The sequence below is a fragment of the Lissotriton vulgaris genome, chromosome 2_1 (genome assembly GCF_964263255.1).
Source record: "Lissotriton vulgaris chromosome 2_1, aLisVul1.2, whole genome shotgun sequence".
Lineage (NCBI taxonomy): Eukaryota > Metazoa > Chordata > Amphibia > Caudata > Salamandridae > Lissotriton > Lissotriton vulgaris.
In genome coordinates, this window is record NC_141687.1 from 618,779,453 (window position 1) to 618,802,175 (window position 22,723).

The 22,723-nt window shown below is 48.6% G+C and overlaps 1 protein-coding gene across 1 annotated transcript in view; it reads left to right on the forward strand.

The window, feature by feature from the left end:
• The window catches only part of ZBTB8B (zinc finger and BTB domain containing 8B), a 56,327-nt gene that overhangs the window by 18,523 nt on the left and 15,081 nt on the right, over window positions 1–22,723 (forward strand). The window contains exon 3 of the mRNA XM_086955701.1: window positions 3,617–3,795. Coding sequence (XP_086811827.1) covers window positions 3,617–3,795 — 179 coding nt within the window. The remainder of the gene's footprint in view (window positions 1–3,616; window positions 3,796–22,723) is intronic.

Here is a 22,723-nt window from a genome sequence, read left to right on the forward strand (position 1 = left end):
GGAGCAAACTGTGCTAGGATGTGAGGTAGTTTTCTCCCATCCCCCTTCTATTTCAAATGGCGCCATTGAGCCAGTGGGCTGACGAGCTGTTCGAGATGCACCTGTGTGCATGTCAGAGGTACTGAGACCTGAGAGGACTGTGGCAGCATTCCCAGCAACCCCTGATAACATTTGTTTTTGATCTCTATTGATGAATGATAAAATCCAGAAACATGGGTCTACAGATGAGCAGCACTACCTGTGCCAACTTTGGTGAAATACTACTACTAATATTCAAGTAAATGCTAATTGTGAACTGCATTCACCATAATGAATATGTCCTTCTGTAATGAAACCGGTGCTAAGTAAAGCGCTCTGATACCTGATGTCTCAAGTCTAGTTTGCGCTATATAAAACTCTAAAAAATAAAAAAAATAATGCAAAGGGGCGAACTGTACAGGGAGTCGAGACAGTGCGCGCCCATCCCCTTCTAATCTGTGGAGTGCCTCAAGGTTCATCCGGCAGGCCAACCCTTTTCAATGCACACACGACTCCTTTGGTCATTGTCGTGCACGCTCACGATATCAACATCCTCTTCTTCGCCATTGACTCACAACTCATACTTTCATTCTTGGACAAGACCTTCGACCAAGGAATGAGGTCACCGCCTGCATGGCCAAAGTCACCAACTTGATTAAGTCCAACTTTCTCGAGCTGAACACCAACAAGACAGAAGTAGTTTTATTCAAGAACAACACCTCACCATGGAACACCACCTGGTGGCTGGATGACCTTTGACCCACACCCACCACCAGCACCCATTCCAGGATCCTCTGTATCATCATTGATAGTAAACCGGACATGACTGCACAATTCAACGCCATCATAGCGAATTGCTTCTGCACCCTGAGGTTGCTGAGCAAAATCTTCAAATGGCTCCTTGGCAACATTAGAAAAATCATCAGTCATGCCCTTGTCATCAGCAAACTGGATTACTGGAACACCATCTATGCCGGGATCTCGAATAAACTCACCAGAAGTCTACAAACAATCCAGAACTGAGCAGCCATACTCATCCTCAACCTTCCACTCATAACACACACCACACCTCAGGGACTCCATTGGCTCCTAATACATAAACACGCTCAGTTCCAACTCCTCACATGTTTAAGGTGTTCTACAACACAGGCCCGATTACTTGAACAATCACATCACCTTCCATCAACCCCCCAGACACTTCCGCTCTGCAGGACTCCTACTAGTACACACCTTGCAATAAACACAAACAGATCCAGAGGCCGGGCCTTCTTGTACATTGCTCCTAAAACACAGAATGGCATCCTAAGAGACACCAGCTCCTCCTCCTCTCTTCTTGAGTTCTGCAAGAAGCTGAAGACCTGGCTTTTTGATTAAACCCCTGCACTGGACAGGCTAGGTACCAGGCCCGGACTGGGAACCAAAAATGGCCCTGGCAAAGAGCTCGGCCGGCCCCCTGGGAGCGGCCGAGTTGTTTGCCAGGGCTGCGTTGGACGATTTTGTTACAGCACCGATTTTGCTGCAAAAACGGCCCTGTAACAAAAACGGCCCCCAGGGGCCCAAAATCGGCCCCCACCCTAGCGGCCAACTGGGGAAATGCACGGTGCCCACTACTGCCAGTCCGGCCCTGCTAGGTACACGCACCGCCAGGATACCCTCACCGATGATAGTGTGCTTAACAAATACACTTAACATAACAATTTTTGGGGTCCATTTTGACAGGGGATATGATGGGGTGTGGGCAGCACAGTTACCGGATTTTGCTCACAGTGCTTTCAGATACTTCATCTCAACAGCCCTTGGCAACGTCAAAATGACACTTCGAAACAGTCTTCAGGCCAGCGGAGACTCTTGCTGAGTAAGACAACTCTTTAGCTGGCCAGAACATGTTCAAAGTAGTGCTTCACAGATTGTCTTTCTGAAGCTGAATCCAAACTGTGGGTTGGTGAGGTTTTCAAGCTTCTATTCTCCCTATCCATATAAACGATCCTAATCTCCCACCACCCTCGTTCTGTATTGCAGGCCAACTGATGTTACTATAGCTCTGGAATACCACTGGGTGTCACTGTTGTGCTATATCAATTATTATCGTTGTCTGTGCTGGTTTAACAGGAGTCCTAGTTTGTCTTTACAGCCCTTAAAGTTAAACTCCAGCTCTGTACCCCCAACTCCACATGGGAGCGGTCCAATACTTTATAACTAAAGGGTTTTAAGGCATTTGTAGAAATGTATCTCCCTGTCTGGCCTTGCATTCGCGTTCAGAGCTTCCATTGATAGCCATGTTATCAGTTTCATATACCACGCGTTCCCACGCAGTGCTGGCCCCATCAGCCCGTGCATCATGCTGGCCTTTTTTTTGCTACGAGGAATTCAAGGCTGATAAACGTCCTTTTTGGTTGACCCTTCTTTTAGTGAGCGTCTGCCGCTGAAATACATTTTTTCAGGAAACACATTCGCTTCTGTAAAATCAGTTGATGTTTCTATTGCCGCGCGTCTGAAGGGAATGCTTCTTCTACTGGAGAAGGACCGAGACCGATAAGCATGTGGTTGTTGCCTGCCTGATGTGCTCAGTCCACAAAAAAATCGAGGTACTGGATTGCGGCATCATCTTTTGATCGTTTAATATAAATATACTCTCTTAGTGCACCTTGCCGTGTACGCTGTTGTGAGCGAGTGACTCTCTATTCCGACATGCGTGCTGTGTACATACTCCAGGCATCCTCCATAAGTATTCTTTATGCAGATGACTGAAGGTCTGCATTGCTGTTTTGCCACCGCACACTCGGACCACACACACACCTGCCCCAGGGTGTTCTTCCCAATAAGAGGCGGAATGCCTAGCTGGGACTTTCTCTGACCATTCTGTTTGAATTCTAAAACCTTCTGCTAGTTTGATCGAAATACCTTTCAATTTATATATCATGAAAGCTTTTGAGGTTTGCTTACCAATGGGAATAACCACGCTGCTCTGCAGATCAGTTTGGACAGCGTGGCGTGTGCATGGGTGGGCCATGTGGTGTGAGAACAGGGTGGCAGCCCGCCTCAGTGGTCACTGGTGGGTTCTGGCACTAAAGACTTAGCTGTGGGAACCCGTCTGTGTATGGGCATGGGCATAGGAAGACAGGCCCATTAGAGATTAACTGATGAGTTAAGCACCCCACCCCCCTTACATATCCTCCCCTTCTGCCCCCCACCGGAGGCGGTTGTGACTGACCTTCTTTATCAGGGTGCAGATACATGTTTTCAGGCCTCGGAAAGCTTGGCCAGGGCTGACCTTGAGGAGTCAACAGCTTCAACAAAAGCATGTATAGAAGTGTGAGCAAAAGGCGGCCCTCTGTGAATTTACTAAAGAGATGGTCAAGGCAGGAACTAGGGACCTAGCTGCAGGAGCTCTTTAAAATATCTGGACACAGAATGATACCTGGTTTCACCGCTGAATTAATTAAGTAAAGCTTTTTATACTAAGATGCTCCTATCATTCTTTCTGTGGGAGTGGGCATAGGGGGTTTCCTTAATAAGTGACGTTTTAACATCTGTTCATGGTTTCTTCTTCACTCTCCGTCCCTTTACGGTATGTTTCTCTCTCTCTTTTATTGTAAAGGGGAGGTTCTTGTTGTTCCAATAAAGCTGCATAAGTGCCCGTTCTGCCCATACACTGCCAAGCAGAAGGGCATTCTGAAGCGCCACATCCGCTCCCATACCGGTGAGAGGCCATACCCCTGCGAGACCTGCGGCAAGAGGTTCACACGACAGGAGCACCTACGCAGTCATGCACTGAGTGTAAGTCTGGGGGTTTAGCATGTCAGACATTCAACTGTGGGGTTGTTTTTTGTTAATAACGTATCATTTCAGTCAATTTGTCTGATTGGGTCTGGTTAATGCAAACACTGTGGCCTGGTTTTGATAAAAGCAGTAACCGGTAGTAAACACCATGGTGTATCATGTATGGCCAATGGCATTATCAGTGTTTTCAGGTGGTGTCAGCTGCACTCATTTTTGGGAACTGAGATTTATCTCTTATCATCACCGTTTGATCCAGAGCTACAGAGACAAAGCCAGCAAATGGAAGAGAGAGACAGAAAAAAGTGACAAAGGGAGAAAACATGGATCAAAAAGAACCAATAAGAGTGAGATGAAGAAACTAAGTGTAGGGTGGTGGAAGCAAGAGGAATGAGGTGACATCACAACTAGTCAGCCTCGATATTTGGTCACGTATTTATTTTCTCATTTGTACAAATTAAGCACTGGCCAATGGCTGCATTTAATGTGTCCTTCCATGAAATAGTGTGTTCTGTACGTCTCGCTCCCCTGCCCTCCAGCAGAGCCCCTCTCGCTCTCTTCTTATGCTTCTGGTCTCCTTATTCTCTTGTGCATGAGTGAAGCATGTGCTGCCGCCTGTCCCCTCCCCCAAACTGTGCGAGCAACTCACAGGCCCTCACACCGTTTCTTCTTTCCCATCAATTATGTACACCAAGACCTTTAGTGGTGTTGGAACAGCCGCAGTTTATTCACATCATAGTTGGTCCACACTTGTCATGATGACATTGGTCATCAACATGCTCATTTCTGGCTTATTGTGTGTATACAACGTAAGACATTTTCATAACAGGTTACAGTCTACATCCTTTACTTTATTACATTTTACTAACCATAACTTGCCTAATCCTGCAATGCATCATCCTTACAGTCATGATGTCTCTTCAAGGTTGTCATAAGTCACTTTCAAACTGCAGTGACAACTCTACTTCTGTCACTTACTTGGTACAGTGGGTCGCGGCTTCGAGGCTTCAACGTGCTACCCAATGTCTGGCATTCCTGGCCCGTGGCCATGTCCGGGGTGCAAGTGTTGTGTCCGCCCAGCGCTGACCCTATCTTACCCTTTTTTGTCTCCCCTCAAGTATGCCTGCCATGATTCATCCCAAGGACCTTGTCTTGGCACTTGTCTCAAGAGTCCATGCCGTAAGGCTTCATAAGGACCTTGTTCGAGCAATTGCACTTGTCTCAAGAGTCCATGCCGTAAGGTTTCCTAAGGACCTTGTTCGAGCAATTGCACTTGTCTCAAGAGTCCCTGCTGTAAGGCATCCCAATGACCTTGCACTTTTAATGCCTTATTTGAAGATGTTTATTGTTAAACCTCATGACTCCCTGCCACGCTGGAGGTGGTTTACTGACCACCAACAGCTCCCCCACGACTAGTAGATCCAGCAGCTCGAGTATCCCTAAAACATTCAGGAGGAACACGTCAACCACTCCACTGGGCATATGAACCCTGTCATCTGTGTAATCTCTGTGGAAAAAACCAGAGGCAAACGCACATGACTCCTGCAGGAGGTGCAGGCCACGCCCTTTTAACCTTGTGGTGCACCCAGTGGGCCCACGCCGATTGGTTGCTTCAAACCGAACTGACCAATCGATGCCTGCCGTTTTCCTGGGCTTCGCTGCAGCCCACTTTCATTACCGCCCCCTGGTAGAGGTTTGTTGCGGGCCCCTCATCAGTCCTGCTGCACCCATCTAAAGGGCCACTGCTATCTAAAGGTTCACTGGATAGATGAACCCTTGTCATCTGAGTAATCCCAGAGGAAACACACAGAGACGAAGGCACATGGCTCTTGGGGGGTGGGGAGGTGGGGGGCATGTCTTTATAACACTGTGGCGCACCCAGGACGCCCCCCCTAAGATGGTTGCTTGAAACCAAGCTGACCTGTCGGCGCCCATCGTTTTCCTGGGCTTAGCTGCTACCTGCTTTTGTGACTGCCCCCAGTAGGGTTTTGTCACTGGCCCCTCACCGGTCAGGCTGGGCCTCCCCCGTCCATGTGCTATCTAAAGGACCGGTGATCTCCAACATTGCCGTATCCACCAGAGATTGTGAGGTTTGTGTCTTTGCTCTTCGGAAAGACCCATCTCAGAAGCCCTAATTTCACTGGAATTATGCAGCAAGAAATGGCAATTATGCCGCATAAATTATTGTGGCGTGGCCGTATTACTAGTTATTTTCTCATCTTGTCTTTGTTGACTGTGGTGTAACGGTCTAGTCTCCCTAGATCGGCAGTGGCTGTACCGGATATCAGGCGGCGGCCATCTTAGATAATTGAAGTGCGGACGGCTCATCCGGCGCTCCCGGTGTATCTAAGATAAAAGTGTAGCGGTTTTACATTAAACCATTACAAAACCGCAAACGGAGTCTTGGGTATCATTTCTAGGCACAAGGCAGGCCACTACATTGTAATGGCATTATAATGTCTGATAGTTCCACGGACCCAGCAGCACAGCTCAGCCGGCCTATGCCACGAGAACACCAACGCACACACGGGAGCGTGGCAGCGAAGAGCGAAGGCGCAATTACACTGCACAGACGACCACAAGCCCATCCCCGGGAAGTGTGGTGAGAGGCAGTTGGCGTGCAAACAAAAAGAAAAAAAGGGGGGTGACACACTCATAAAACCACCTACATGCAGGTGGGACAACAGCACTCCCCGCAACCAAAATCCTAAACCCACCTACAGGCAGGTGGAACAACGGCGCTCCCCGCAACAGCGACACTGGAGCCCCAGACCAGCAGAGAAGAGCGGGAGGGGGTAGAAGTACCGCCAGAAGGTGCTTAGTCAGAGGAGGACATACACAACACCTCAGACCCAGAGGAAAGCGAAGGGGGAGCAGACGACGCAGCAAGGGGACCAACCATGTGCGCCCAAACGTCAGCATTGACCACTCCAGTACCATTCCTGCAAAAAATGGGCGAACCTGACATGCCCTGGGAAGACTGGAAGCAATACTTCCTTAACTATCTATCAGCACTGGAGGAAGAAGGCGAAAATGAGTTCACGGAAGTGCGGCGAAAGAAGATATTGTTGCACAATCTAGGGCCTGCGGGTCAGAAAGTATATTCCAATTTGGTAAAGCCAGACAGACCGGCCACAGACACGCACGTGTTCCAACATGCGCTGGAAGACCTGGACGCTCATTACAGACCAGTAGTCTGCACAGCCATCGACAGGTACAACTTCTACCACAGAAAACAGGACAAGAGCGAGACGGTGGATAAATATGTAGCGGCGTTGCAAAAGTTAGCTCTCACGTGCAAGTTTGGAGCTTTGCAAGAAGACTTGATCCGCGATCAAATAATTATGCACACTGTCATCACGTCGATCCAAGAAAAACTGTGGGTAAATGGGGATGCCCCCCTGAAAGAAGTAGTGGCGCTGGTGAAGAAGGCGGAGATGTCTAAAAGGTGTGCAGAAGCGGCAAGGCAAGAAACCAACCATGGGGTTGCGGTGTGCAAAGTGACGGATAGGAGGAGTACCGAAGCCAAGCAACAAACAGGGCACCAAGGACCACGCACCTACAAAAGGCAGAGCCAGAAAACATACAGGACTCAAGGGCAAAGGAACTGGAGCAAGAACGCATGCTACAGATGTGGGAGCACAGCGCACGCTGCGAGCGACAAAGGGTGCCCGGCTTTTGGGGCCAAGTGCGCGTTCTGTGGCCTAGTGGGACACTATGAGAAGGTGTGCAGGAGGAAACTGGCGAGACCCGAAGTCAAGTACATAGCACAAGAGTCTGTCCAAGGAGGGGAAGAAACAGATGGGAGCGAAGACGATGAAGTCCTGATGATCGAAGACCAGATACTAGGAATCGATGGGACCACGGAGAAGAAACCAAAGTGTGAAATGGAGATAGGTGGAGTACAGACGACGATGGTAGCAGATTCGGGGTCGCCTTACACAATCATCCAGAGGAGTGTTTGGAAAAGAGAATTTGCGCCCAAAGTGGGGCGATAATTATTACCATCGGACATTCATCCGGTAACATACACGGGGGAACCCATTCCCATGGTAGGATACTGCCCATTGACATTCACATTCAAGGGGAAGACCACAGGAGGCAAGCTGTACGTCGCAGAAAAGGGCCCAATCGTGCTACGATGGAAAGACCAAGGAGCCCTAGGAATAAAGCTGAATCCAGGGGGACGTACACAGGTAGTAGTAATGAAAGAAGCCGAGACATATGAGGCGAAGGCATGGAAGGATGAGTTTCCAGAAGTGTTCAGAGACACAATTGGTCACCTCACAAGGTATACCCACAAGATTTGTCTAATGGAAGGAGCAAAACCCAAAAGCCATAAGGTACGGAATATTCAATTCAGGATCAGACAGCCGTGCAAGAAGAAATAAAACAACCGCAAAGGTGCACCACAAAAAGCAAGACAATAAGTGCAAATGGTATTTAGGCACAATGAAGAAATATTTCTCAAAGAGATGTTGATAGTCTTCTGATAATCTTTATTTTCAGTTTCGTCCCAAGCTGGGACTTCTTCAGGGCTTTAAATTTGTGGTACGTCGCTTTTAAAGAGAATGTGGGGCGCCTTCCCGGACACTGTAATCCTGATGTGCGAACCGGAATATATATTATTTCATTCCAATGCCGAAATATCAGGGTTGGACTGTAAGCATGTTAATGGACGATGAAGTAGTGCTTTACAGGGTTCCTGAGCAGTGAAAACGTTCTTGCCACCTTTATTTGTGTCTGTCTCAAATCGTATACTGAGTAATTTGTAGAAATGGAAGTGGACAAGTGGTCCTATTAGTCCAAGGGAGGAGGGTGTGGGCACTGTGTTCCAGCAGGCCATTCGTAATAAAACAGCCGGCGCCCATCCACAGCCCTCGTTCCGCCGAAACACCCACAGCGACGATGTGTTCGAGTTACGGGGAGAAAGATAGTCAGGTGCTGACATTAGGAAGGGTCCATCATTATATTTTGTTCCTTAGCCGTGCAAGAAGAACTGCAGAGGCTAGAAGACAACGGAGTGATAGAGGCCATCGACAGTGCAGAATGGTTGGCACCGCTGGTGGTGGCACAGAAGCCTAACGGAAAGGTGAGGCTTTGTGTGGACCTCCGCAAGTTTATTGTGGTAGACAAATTTCCGCTCCCCAAAATAAATGAAATGCTGGCCAAGACCCAGGGAGTGGAATGGTTCTCTACGATTGACCTCACTTCAACCTACCACCAAATTGAACTGCACCGGTCATGCAACCACCTGACGTCCTTCATCACACCCTTTGGGTGTTACAAGTTCTTAAAATGCTGTTCGGGCTGGCATCCGCGGCGGCAGTATTCCAAAAGCTGATGTATCGCCTGTTCCACAAACTGGAGGGGATCCAATATTTCCAGGACGACATCCTGGTCATGGGAACGTCGCGAGAAGACCACGACAGGAAGCTTAAGATAGTCCTGACCACCCTCAAGGACAGCGGACTGACGGCCCAATGGGACAAATGTAAGTTTGGAGTTAAGAAAGTCACCTACTTAGGACACAAAATAAGTGACCGGGGCATTGAACCCAAAGCGGCGAACGTGAGCGCCATCAAAGGTGCACCCACCCCAAAGAGCAAGGAAGACATAAGGACTTTCCTCGGAATGGCAGAGTTCTATGGGAAGTTTGTCCCTCACTTCGCATCAAAAACCCATCACATGCGTCAGGTATTGAAAGACAAGCCCACATTTCGATGGGGTGCGGAGGAGCAAGGAGAGTTCGAGGAGATGAAAAGGAGCATCTGCGAGGCAGTCCCCATACATGCAGGGCCGGCTCTAGGCATGGGCAGGGTGGGCAGCTGCCCAGGGCCTCGCACTCAGCCCACCAGCATGGGGCCACGCACTGGTGATGTGTCCTGTCGGTTCCCTGGCGATCCATTTCAAAGAAAGGGGTCACCTTTCTTTGAAATGGAGGGGCCCCCCTCCCTTGGCCTCTCAGGGATGGTATCTGGATACATAAGGAAGGGAGACGCTCCCTTCAATTGAAAGGAGACCCATTCACAGACACTGTGGGAGGCCCATTGTCCATCATTTTGGCGCCCCCATAGTTTTAACTTTTAGCCCACAAGCAATTCTCACACCTATCGGACTGAAGGTGTGAGAAATGCTTGTGGGCTCAAAGTTAAAACTGTGGGGGGGGGCGACAAAATGGTGCACAATAGGCCTCCCACAGTGTCTGTGAATGGTCTCCATTAGAGGGGCCTCGCACATTCCCTTTTAGCCCAGGGCCTCGCAAATCCTAGAACCGGCCCTGCATACAAGGGTTCGACCAAGAAGCACACACTATACTAACCACAGATGCCAGCGATCGGGGATTAGGGGCAGTGCTCACCCAACAATCAGCAGGAGGTAAAGTCTCCACCGTGAGTTTTGCATCAAGAGCGTTAGCCCCCAATGAGCCAAATTTCAGTGTAATTGAAAAAGAAATGCTGGCGGCAGTGTGGGCGATGGAGAAGTTCAGGCAGTTCCTATGGGGAGGCAGAATCACGCTACGAACCGATCACAAACCCTTAATCAAAGTGCTTACATCAAGCGGCCACGAGCGAGCGACCCCACGAATCGCGAGCATGACACTGAGATTGTTGGACTACGTCTATGACGTAGAGTACCTGCCGGGACAGAAGAACAAGGTGGCCAACTTCTTGAGCCAAGCGGCAGCCAAGGAAAGTGCGGAGGAGCAAGACAGAAATGAATGGGAGGACTATGTGATTGCGACAACGGCCGACTCAGAAAGGGCCATTAGCATACAAGAGTGGGAAGACGCATACAGCAAGGATGAAAAGCTAGATGTGAAATCGTATGTGGCCACTGGATGGCCAGACAAGAGAATGCTGGATGAAGATTTCAAACAGCTGTGGGAAGTCAGGAAAGAGCTATCCGTGGGGGACAACCCCTGTTTCCTGTTGAGGAGCGGGAAAGTGATACCACCAGATTCTCTCATAGAACAGCTCTTGAGCATTGGCCACGAAGGACATCAGGGGATAGTCAAGACAAAGTGTAGAATGAAGGAAGACTACTGGTGGCCGGAAATGGACAAACGGATAGAAAGGCATGTCCGGTCCTGTGAACACTGCAGCAATGCGGACAAAACGCAACGGCTCTTGCGCCCACACTTGGGGATGCATGAAACTCCAGAAAACCCGTGGGAGGAAGTAGCGATCGACATTCTTGGGCCTGTCCTGGATTCTCAAGGCACGCAAAAATACATCACGGTGTTGGTAGACAGGTTTTCCAAGTGGCCCGAAATCAGCGTTACAGAAGACACGGAAACAGAGACATTACTAGCGTTCCTTACAGACCTGTTTACGAGAGAAGGAATACCAGAGGGCATACTAAGTGACAATGGTCCCAAATTTGCTTCCACCAAATGGACCTTATTCATGGAGAGAAATGGCATAGCGGTCAGACACACCCCAGTATACCACCCGGCTTGCAACGGCTTGGCGGAAATATTTAACCGAGTAATCATGGGTTCCATCCAGGCCGCCATCAGCCAAGGTATAGACTGGGAAAGGGAGTTGAAGAGGTTGTTGTGGGGTTACCGAATAACACCGACGGCCACCGGATATAGCCCTTTCAGGATCCTGAGAGGGTGAGAGCCATTCACCAAGGACAATGTCGCCTGGAAGCGGCTCACTGTTCAGAGCCAATGGTCCCCAGCAGTGGTCCGCAGAAACCTGGAGAAGGCCCAGGCAATATACACAGAACACTATAATAAGAGACGCAACACCCAGGATACCAACCTGGAGAAGGGAGAGTGGGTAAGAGTCAAGCAACCCATTCAAAGGAAAATGGGGGACAGCAAATGTACTCCTCCTCTCCGCGTGGTGGAGCCGTACTCCCGATCAGCGTTGCATAGTGACGGCAAAATTTGGTCTCAAGACCGCATGGCGAAATGCAATCGTGTGGTGTTTTCACTGTTTTACAGTTTGCAGTGTGCACAAATACTTCAAACATTGCCCTTAAATTAAGCCTGAGGGTTAAACGAAGGTTATTTTTTTACAGAGGACATGAAGGCTCATATTCATATTGCAAGATACATGGGCCTCAAAGCAACTAAAAGTAAATGTGACCTCCTTGGAATTCTTTCCGGAGTCAGTCTTTTAGACGATAACCACTACTGACCTCCCAAAACACGAGGAGTAGAGATTACAAATAAATGCAAAGCGTGTTAGCCAAGACAGTAGTGACTTGCTGAGCTGCAACAACTGCTGCTGCTCATTGACCAGCCACAATTACAATATTCCCTAACCACTTGTTTATTCATAGATTGATAAGATAGAACGTGTGTGCCCACTGAGATGGGGGCACAACACTGTCACCGCAAAAGGATGTTTTGTGCTGCCAGCAGTTGCAGCTTGGAAAAGATTTTGCTAGCAACGTTAACGTTTGAATAATTCTTTGTATTAAGCAATTTAGGGACAGGGAGACATTTTATGTTGTCTTTCTTCTTTGGAAATCAATTTACTGCTGTTCCAAAAAGACTGTTTGTGATTTCTCTTGGTCTGACTCGTTAATAAGAACATTCTTGATTGCTAGAATTCAGTTTCACTTTGAATTTTACAATCAACTCCACTCACAAACACAATGTATGCAGGCAGAACACTGACAAGCCTATATAGAGATCAGCTTTTCAAATCCAGTTGAGGCTTTTAAAGGCACGTCTTATGGTAACCTCGGGTACATTTCGCAATATACCTTCTCCTCAGAGTGCCTTTCGAGAGCACCAAAGGCTGCACATCTCTTATTAATACATACTGGTTCTGCCAAAGGCGACTTAACTCTATTTTATACATGTGGCCCAAGCCGAATAGTTTCAGGTTTCCACACTGAACTAACATTTACCTAACTCGGATGTCTCAACTGCATAAAAAGTTGGGAAAAACCTGAAAGCATCTCTACTCAGACAAAATTTTTATGACAGGTCTGTCAAAGCGGGATCCCATCTCTCCACCAGCAGCGTCTGGGCCACGGCATCGGGACCTTTGACCTCGTCCTTTTGCTACTGTGTGGAAAGTTAAATACCGGACTATCGATATGCACTGCAATGACATATCAATGCAGAGGTTGCCATACACGTGTTAGTTAACAATAGCATTACATTCTGACCAGAAGAACCTCAAGTGACTGCCGCAGACTTACCAAACACAGGCGCCTCACGACGAGGGACCCGACGTGCTGCAGGTTGAGGGCTGAAGACAGCCTGCATTAAACAAAGACTTGAAATGCGCTATTCTAAGCATTAACAGCAGTGCCAAACCAAGCCAGTTTTTGGTATCCACGTAGTTGCCTCGGTTGGACAAACACGCAGCAACGACTGGAACCTGCTAATCGTAGCAATCCCATGATTGCGTGAGATTACCATGAGTCAGTGTGACATTAGCAAAATGCGTAGAAGCATATTTTAATATTTTTGGCACAAACTGACACTTTCCTTGTGTGTACACTCTGTTTGTGTCTCCATCACTCTTACCTTATGCTGCACATTCACTCCGGGGCACAAGGAGACATGCAGAGTACACCTTCTCTGCATGAGGCAAGGGGCGTTTTGCCTCTGTTACAAGCTTCTCTTTATCCGTGGAACGCAGGCTGCTCTACATGCATTAGCTCAAGTTCAGGCTGTGCTGGCTATTATTGGCCTTTCCTCTCACCACTGACCAGCATAAATATAACCTCTGAATCTTCTTGGACGACTTTTTTTCCAAAGGATAAATCACAGTCGAAGCAGGGAACATGCTACACCCATCGTGCAGAAGTCGTCCTCTGTCGGGATTTCGTGCTTGCTGTGGCTCAATAAGCCCTTCTTTTAAAGCGCTAGTGCCCCGGTTGTGCCGGTGAATAGTGGAAAAATTACCTTCTAACACTTCGCCTCCGGTGTTAGGGCTTGCTTCCAATAGATGTGCCTGTGACACCAATTGTACAACATCTTGCCTCTGCCTAAAGGAAGGTGACCCTTTTTTTTTGTTTGTATTTTTTTTAAGCAATTAAAAAAAAAGTTCTATTGAAAATAAAGACAGATCATGATACACATTAAAATAATATGAGATTCTGACAGAACATAAATCAATACAATCATCTACAATATCTAAAAGAAATTATAATCCTATACAAACATCTAGAAAACCGCAGGGACGTAAAGGGGGGAGAGAGTTCCATATGTCAGCTTTGTTGAGGGTCTAGGCTGGATAATTTGGTAAAATATATATTATAGGTAGTCTACTAGGGCATTTGCCATGGTAGTAGGTCTTATAGGGGGAGTGGTGTTACTGTGTCAGCATTACGGGTGGCATCAGGAACTGGACAGGCCTCTGCGCTCTCATGGTATGCCTGTGGACTTGGTGAGTGGGCTCGGGAGGTGTCAAGGGTCTGTTGCAGGTACGTAAATAGATGCACCATATATCCCTTGGTCATGAGGTTGGAGGCTGAAGTGTGGCATGAATCTCAGTTTGCAAACTATAGTAGGCCATGCTGTGTGCCCATACCGTTTTTGTAGGCCTAGTTTTTGCCCCTCAATGTACAGCTATTTCTCTTTTGGCAAGCAGCAAGGCACTGGCTACGAACCTACGGTAGCAAAGCTTAATGCGGTTGACCAAGCCCAACAGTCCTAGTCGTGAAGAAGGGAGGAGAGGAGCATCAATGACTTTCGCTATTGATTGAAATATCTCTGTCCAGTATGACAGTACCTGAGGACAGGACCAGGCCATGTGGGCAAAGTCGGCATCTAAAGTGTTGCTTTTAGGGCAGTTGGATGACTTGGAAGGGTCAAACCTGGCCAGTTGTCAGGGAATGATATAGATCCTGTGAATACATTTAAAATGGAGGAGTTTGTGCCTATGGTTCGGGGAGATTTTCTGGATTTGGTCAAGACAGAATGTCCATTCTTTATTTTTCAGAGAATTACACAAATCTTCCTCCCAGTGTTGCCGGACCCCTCTGTTCCGTATCTTTTTGAGCAACATACAGACTTTGTATAATTTAGTAACCAACTTTGTACCTTTTTTATCTGTAATAAGCAAAGTAAGCGGGGTGAACTCTGCATATTTGGCTGGAAAAGTAGCGACGGTGGAGCGGAGTGTGACCCTGAAGTATGGCGACTATGAAATTGTCCATGTAAGTCATCCCTGGGAGTGCTGCCAAGTCCGACAGTGTCCGTGCCCGACCCTCGGGAAATAGGGAGCCGCGAGTGTCCAATCCTAACTTGGCGAGGGTGTTCTGAAGCACCTTTTCGGAGGTGAGTGGGAGGAACGGGTTGTTTGGTAGGGGAATAGCCGGCGAATATAGAGGGCTATCACTCAGCATAGTGTCGAGCTTACGCCAAGCCCAAAAGGTGGTATAGAGGGTTTGAATGTCCTGCGGATCTAGTGATATGCCCTTTGGTAGCAAAGTTTCCAGTGGCGTGGGGGCTGCAAGTTCCCGGCCGGGCTTTATGTAGGGTATGCAGACGTCCGGATGAAACCAGTGATGCGCATATTGTGCTTGCGCCACTAAAAACTAAAGATGAAGATCTGGAACCGCAAACCCACCCCGGGTATATGGGAGTGTCAGAGTATCCCAAGAAACTCTCGGCCTGCGTCTGGCCCACACTAGTTTTATAAGCAGCCCCCTTAGTTGACAAAAAAATGTGTTGGAAAGCGGAATAGGTATAGTGCTAAACAGGTCCAGGAATCAAGGCAGTACCTTCATTTTGATTAGCACTATGCGGCCCGCCATATATAGGGGTAGCTGTGTCCACCTCTCAACCTCTGTAGTGAGCTGCTCAACTGCAGGCCCATAGTTTAAAATGTTTGACTTGTCCTTTGTCTCTATGCAGGTGGACCCCGAGGTAATTAGTAGTGTCGTCTGCCGTCAGCAGCGGAAGTTCAGTCTTGTCTGCTAAGGCTGCATCCGTGATGGGGAACAAGACCGACTTGCCCCAATTTATCTTTATGCCTGACATGGCCCCAAAACGGCCAATCTCCTCAATAAGGGGTTGTAAATTATCTTTTGAGGGTCGCACGAAAAGCAGGATATCGTCCGCATACATGGACAGTAGTAAGGGCCCATTTGGAAATTGTAGGCCTCGGAACATGTGTTTTTCCTGCATTTGGCGGACTAATGGGTCCAGTGCTATTATAAATAATAATGGGGACAGCGGACATCCTTGTCGCGTTCCGCATGTGATTGCAATGGGGGTGACTTAGAGAGCCATTTATTCGAAGTTGAGCTGTTGGAGATGAGTAGAGCAATGCAATCAAGGCTATAAAATTGAATGGAAGGCCTATTTTGTGCAGCGTGGTCATGAGAAAAGGCCACTCAAGGGAATCAAAGGCTTTTCTGTGTCTAATAGCGCCACTGCCGCAGGAGTAGTGAGTTCTATATGGTTTATAACAGAAAACAGTTCTTGAATTGAGGGCTGTGGAGCGATGCACAATAACACCTGGCTGTACTGAGGAAATTATTTGTTCTAGCAACAGTGATAATCTAGTGGATAACATTTTGGCAAGGATTATATTGTCAAAATTTATGAGGGAGATGGGGCGATAGGATGAGCAGCTGGTGGGTTCTTTACCCGGCTTAAGTAGCAGAGAGATAGCTGCCTCTCTCATGGAAGGAGGGAGGGTGCCAATTTCCAGAGCCTCTGCATAGACTTCCGGGAGTTGTGACGCTAAACTATCCTTGAAGGCCTTATAAAATACTCCAGATAGTCTGTCAAGTCCCAGTGCTTTAAAGCCTGTGAGGGCATCTATAGCAAGCGTAATTTCCTCCACCGTGAAGGGGTCTGCCAGGAAATCCGTCTGACCCCTAGTGAGCCAGACCATGGCAACATCTCCCAGGTATGCTAGGTGTTGAGAGAAATCCTTTGGAAGTGTGTAGAGTAGAGGGAGCGGTAATATGCCACCAGTTCCACTAATATGCTGTTGTCATCTGTCGTCACCGTATCGTCTGCGCGTATGATTGCCACTATGTGTCCAGTTCCTCTTGGAGGGCGCACCAGGCGCGCCAGCGTCTTCCCGGGGTGTTCTTCCTCACTGTATCTAAGGGTCGCCTGATACTTCCCAAGCAATGATACCTCCCATTCGGCATGTTCGTTAAACTCTAAAATGAGGGCACTGCGTTTATTCTGAGTTTTTGGTTCTGGTGAAGACGCATCCAATAGTGTTAATTCAGCTTCTACTCTGGTAAGGCTACCTTGGATCGCCCGCCGCACCCAGGCCTGATTGGATATAATAATGCCCCAATTATATGCCTTAAAGGCATCCCACAACATGGAATAGTGATCCTCCATACCCATATTCAGGGTAAAGTATTCAGTGATGGCCTCTTGTACCTCCGACAGGAATACCTCGTCTAATAAGTGTGGAAGGGTATACTCAGATGTGAGTCCCTTGCTCATTGCACCATCAGGATTCAAGCAAGCCGGGCCGAAGACGGCTGTAATGCCAGAAACCGGTCCCCGGAAGCTTGTTTCCTTCCCAGTATAAGAATTGGCTTGGTAGTTTGGTCTGACCTGTTCCCATGATGCACTGGGCCAGGAACAGACTAATTTGCATATAGCCAGGTTCTGAGATGGGATGGTGCAGTGAGAAACGGTGATGGATCAAGCCCTGATCTGTTGACTGGGTATGAGTGTTCTGTTTAATTCAGATACTCTGTCCATCACCACCCCCTTTTCTGAATCGTACCTCGTCTAATAAGGCAGAGGCCGGGAACGACCATCTGCGCTCCCATCCAGCCGAGTGTGGAATGCGCAGGTGAAGAAGGACCGGGGAGTGATCCGACAGAGTACGCGGCAGTGTGTCCACACCCTTGACCCATTGACAACCCTGTGCGAAATAGTCTATATGAGTATGTGTGGAGTGGGATGCAGAGTGAAAGGTGTACCCAGGGGTCATGGGATAGTGTCTACGCCATAGGTCGCGTAGGTCCAAGGGATGTATGAGGTCCTTCATCATGCCAAGTGAATGTGTCTTGGAGGTGGCGAGTGGATTAGAGCAGTCCAGTGTTTGATCAAGCCACAGGTTCAAGTCGCCCCCTAGGAAGATTGTGTCATAGTCATAATGATTGAGCAGGGTGTGCAGTTCCTCAAAAAAACTAGGGTCGTCCACATTAGGCACGTACACATTTAGGAAAAGGACCGTGTGACCTAGAAGTGTGCCCATTACCAAGAAATAACAACCCTCCATATCTGATGGAGTGGTGGATAGGAAACATATGGATCCACCCCAAAGAAAACGTTCCAAGAAGAGTGTACTCACAGGTCATGCGCATTTCCTACAGTGGTTGGAAGCACATAGTGTGTGTTTAAATACCCCTCACACACCAAAAGGGCCCTTGCTATCACGCTTCATCATGGGGGTCTTCCCTCCCCGCTGCGGGACGGGGCGTGCTACTTCCTACGACTGCGTGGGAGCACTGATGTTCAGTACTATGTGAAGTGTAGAGAATTGTGAGTGGAAGGGTCAGGGGTGAGTGAAAACTGTGTGTTAAAAGGTACCTGGCTCTTAAGGATGAATTTTTTTAATATACCTTTGGAGCTAGTACTATTAAAAAGGTGGGTCGGCGGTGTCCTGCTTTATTGAGCGATCCCTCTAGTGTTTGTCAACATGTTTCGAAGCTCACAGGCTTCTTCAGGACAAAAAACAGATCCCTTAGATTCTCACTACGCTATCGAAACAATGTCAGTATAGTAGGGAAATCGGTGAAGTAATAAATATATAAAAGTGATTATATTGAGTGGAAAAGGCACAAAATCATGCACAAGATACGGTACACATTAGGTATTCCATGTGATAATTTGTTTTTGTGAAGACATTGCCCCATGAGCCTTTAGAACGGGTGGCAAGGGTTCCTACAATCAGATTTGACTCCAGGAAATCCCTCGCTTCGATAACACCATCCCGGGACACCGATTACCCTACTATACCAACATTGTTTCGATAGCGTAGTGAGAATAGAAGGGATCTGTTTTTTGTCCTGAAGAAGAAGCCACTGTAGGAAACGCGCATGACCTGTGAGTACACTCTTCTTGGAACTTTTCCTTGGGGTGGATCCATATGTTTTTTGGAACAATTCTAGAGGAGGACGTATCCACCTCCAGTGCCCTTTAAGGACACTACCTCTACACTCTCACTGTTTGTATAGTGGTGGATAAGTAGGCAGACCCCGATAGTAAGTGCTGTAGCTTGCGAAAAAACGGTGGGGTCCCCAGGAGGACGCAAATGGAGTTGTTCCCTGTATGGGAAGGTGAGTTTCCTGCAGAAATGCTATTTTTACAGTGTGTCGTCGGAGATATGCTAACACTAATTTACATTTTTATGGATTATTAAGTCCCAGAACGTTCCATGTGATAAGAATAACATCTATCATAGGGGCCATCACCATACTATAAGAATAACATCTATAATAGGGGCCATCACCATACTCAGGGATAGGGGAGCGTACACCTGTCTAGCCAAACTGTACAACTCCAAATGGGAGTCGTCAATGAGGGGAACCTACAGTAGGACACACATGGAGGGAGATACACATAATGCTGACATAATAAATAAAAAAACAGCACAGTACACAAATCTTGCAAAACCCACCCACCTCTCACACCTGGGCCCGTAGGCCCCGAAAGCATGATTCCTCCCCCGAAAACCCGAAAAGGGGGGAATAAGAAAAACAACAACAGAATTAGAATCGGAATCATCCTAAGGAGGCGGGCAGTGCCTCGGACGCCCGATGCTCAAATCAGAAACTACGTAACTTTAGCATTATAAAGACTTTTGAAACAGCTTAACATTTAGATCCTTGAAAATAGAAGTGCCCCAAAGGGTAAGAAATCCCTCTGATGTAGCAAATATAAAAAACTTAGTCAACATATTTTTACTAGTAATAGAGTTCAGGGTCCTCAGCTCGCATTAAAGAGGTCAGCTTTAGCGGGCATTTGGTTATCCGGGGAGTAGTGTCCAGAACACTGCGCCAGGCTTCTCTGTACCGCTCGCTGACGTTGTTTGCGGAAGGTCAGAGTATCTGTAGCATTTTCAAAGAAGCGGGGCTCACCCTTTACTATCACTCTTAATTTTGCTAGATAGAGCATAGCTTATTTGATACCCAGGACCTGAAGTTGTCGTTTGGCTTCTTGGAATTTCCGACGGGCCTCCTGCAGTGCGATGGTATGATCAGGATAAAAGGAGAGCACAAGGGCGTTCTCCCGGGCCAGACAGAGGACCATGTGACGATCTCTGTAATCAAGCAGGCGCGCTACAATAGAGCGACCGTGGCCTCCAGGGTGAGGCCACGGTCCAAGAGATCAATGTGCCCGCTCCACCACGAACTATTTGGAGAGGTTCTCTGCGCCAAACAGATCCGTCAACTGGGTTTCAAGGAAATGCTCAGGATGGCCCATGTTCGTGGATTCCGCTAGGCCCATTATGCAAATGTTATTTTTGCGGTACCTGGCCTCAAGGTCCTCATTATTGATTGCTATCGTTTTAACAGTCTTTCCAGTGTTCAAGCCTGCGCATCGTGTCCGCAGACCGGTCCTCTTGAGTAGATATTCGTTGTTCAGCCTCGTCAAGCCTAGTGGTATGCACTTCCAGTCTCTCACCCATCCTATCAAGTCTAGAGAACATCATGTCGAGCCGTGCGTCTATTCCACGAAAATCAGCGCATAGTCTGGCCATTATGGCGGCAGTCCCATCCAGGGATTGCGGAGGGTCTGTACGTTCCGGGCCTTCCTTCCTTTTAGGAACACGGTCTCTTCGTTCTGAGGTGTCAAGTTTGTCGAAGGTAATCTTGTGCTGTTTTGGGTCTCCTCGACCCATCTTTGCATTGTAAAATAGCAAGAGTTACAGCCCGGAGCAGGACCTTATCAAAGTCAGCAGGGTATTCTGACTTATGCCAGAATGACTGCACCGGCAGTGCTGCGCTCCCGCCTGGTCTGATCCCCTTCGGTGACCCCAAAGGCGCCACAAGTAAAGCAAGGCCACGTGCCAGGCCCCCGGTACACCCCCTCTTGGTATGGTAGACCCGATGAGGAGCTGGTTTTCCCTTAAAGTACGACTTCCGGACCTCACTGTGACCAACCGGGGTAGCACTGTTGTTGGCTTTGAGGGGGGTCTTCTCTCCAGCGTTTGAACCCCACCAGACCTCCGGGGTATTCCGGCGTGTAAAAAATGGCGGCGGCCTGGCCCTGCCTTCCTCACAATCTGTGCTAACCTCCTCAAAGCGCCCAGGCGGGGTAAGGATATGAGAGATGCGGGCGAGGTCTCCGGGTGTCGTCCAGGGCGCAGCGTGGAAGTGGAGGGGGTGTAAATGGACAAAGACAGGCCACCATGGTTGGTGCCAGGTCCATCTCGCAGTGTCAAAGCGCCAAACCGATCGCCACTGGGCTCACCCCTCTGGTGGTGCCTCAAGAAACCAGCAGTGTCCAAGGGGAGGGGAGGGTCCGGGGGGACCCCAGAGGGAGAAACGGGTCCCAGGAGACAAGTAGAGGCCCACCGCAGCAGACGGCTCCAGCGCGGAGGAGGCCAGCGACGACTAGGCCTAGTCTTCCGGCCCCCTCCCCACGCCACTCACCCAATATCGAGCTCCGCAGTGATGGCAGGATAGGTCTTCTCTTCTCTGCGATATCCGGTTCCTTAGCCACAGGGCCCGGCTTCCACGGCAAGGAGGTGGGACCCAGCAGGAGTTCCACAACTCCGGCCTCAGGTTCACAGGAGGACCCTGTCTCCCCGGGGCCTCCGAGGCGGGCTGGGCATCCACTGCTCACCTCTCAGTGTCGGCTCTTTGCGATTCCTGGGCCAGTGCGAACTCCGGGTTTAGTGTCTTGTGGCAGAGGGAATCCCAACGTGCTACAGAGGGCTCCTGCAGCGTTTTTTCGCATGTGGCGGGTGTAGGTTAGTGCCGTTTCATTGTGATTTCGGGCATCGGGCGCCAGACCTTCAATACAGAGTAGCCATTACCGTCAATGGCTTGGCCACGCCCCCCAAGGAAGGTGACCCTTCATCTGATACCATTTGAACTGCAGTCATCCAAGCACCGCACCTGCCTGCCAGCGACAGGATATGCCAGCACAGTAGCCACCTGCCAGCACTGCGCCCATCTGCCCGCACAGCGTCCTCCTGCCAGCACAGCACCATGGCCAGGCTGCCCCTTCTCTGGCTTGCTTTAGCCGTATAATGTCTATTTAATGGGCACTTAAATCATCTGAGTGAATAATAATGCTGTATTTAAGTGATGTGCAACGCTGATCCCAGAGGCTGTATTCTATATCTTAATTTACAGTGATCAGTAGGGGACACCGAAAAAACCAGTTATTGTTCTGTAGATTTTACCCATTTGCAGTGCATTGCGGAAAATGGGTATAAGTGAACAGGAGCCATATGAACAAGAAGCTATATGCAGTGTGCTCACGCACAGTATGAAAGTGCACCCTTGGTCTTCCGTTACGCTTGTGATCCACCATGAGCCAATAACCATCAGTACAGGAGCTCCAAACGCAACTGCAAGAGGCCCACATCAGTCCCAGAGCTAGATTCACATCTTTCCCCGTCTGTCCCAGCCCTTTCTCCTGTCTGCACACCAGGCCCGTTTCTAGAGGAGGGGCCAGGTGGGCCAGGCCCACCCAAACATGAGCCTGGCCCACCCAAACATGAGCCTGGCCCACCCAAACATGAGCCTGGCCCACCCAAACGTAACCCCTGGCCTTCGCAGTGACGGCGCAAATGCCAATACAAAATGGCATCTTTAATTTAAAACATTACTCCTAACGTTGTTTTCCTTCCTGTTCTAGGAGTTGAGTGATTTGGCCTGGGCTCTTTCTTATAAGATAGATAATCAGGCCTGGAAGTACTTGTACTGAAGCCTGGCCTGTTTTTTTTTAGGGTTTGCACTTAGGTCCAGTCATTGCTCTTACTTTCAAATAATTCTCCCC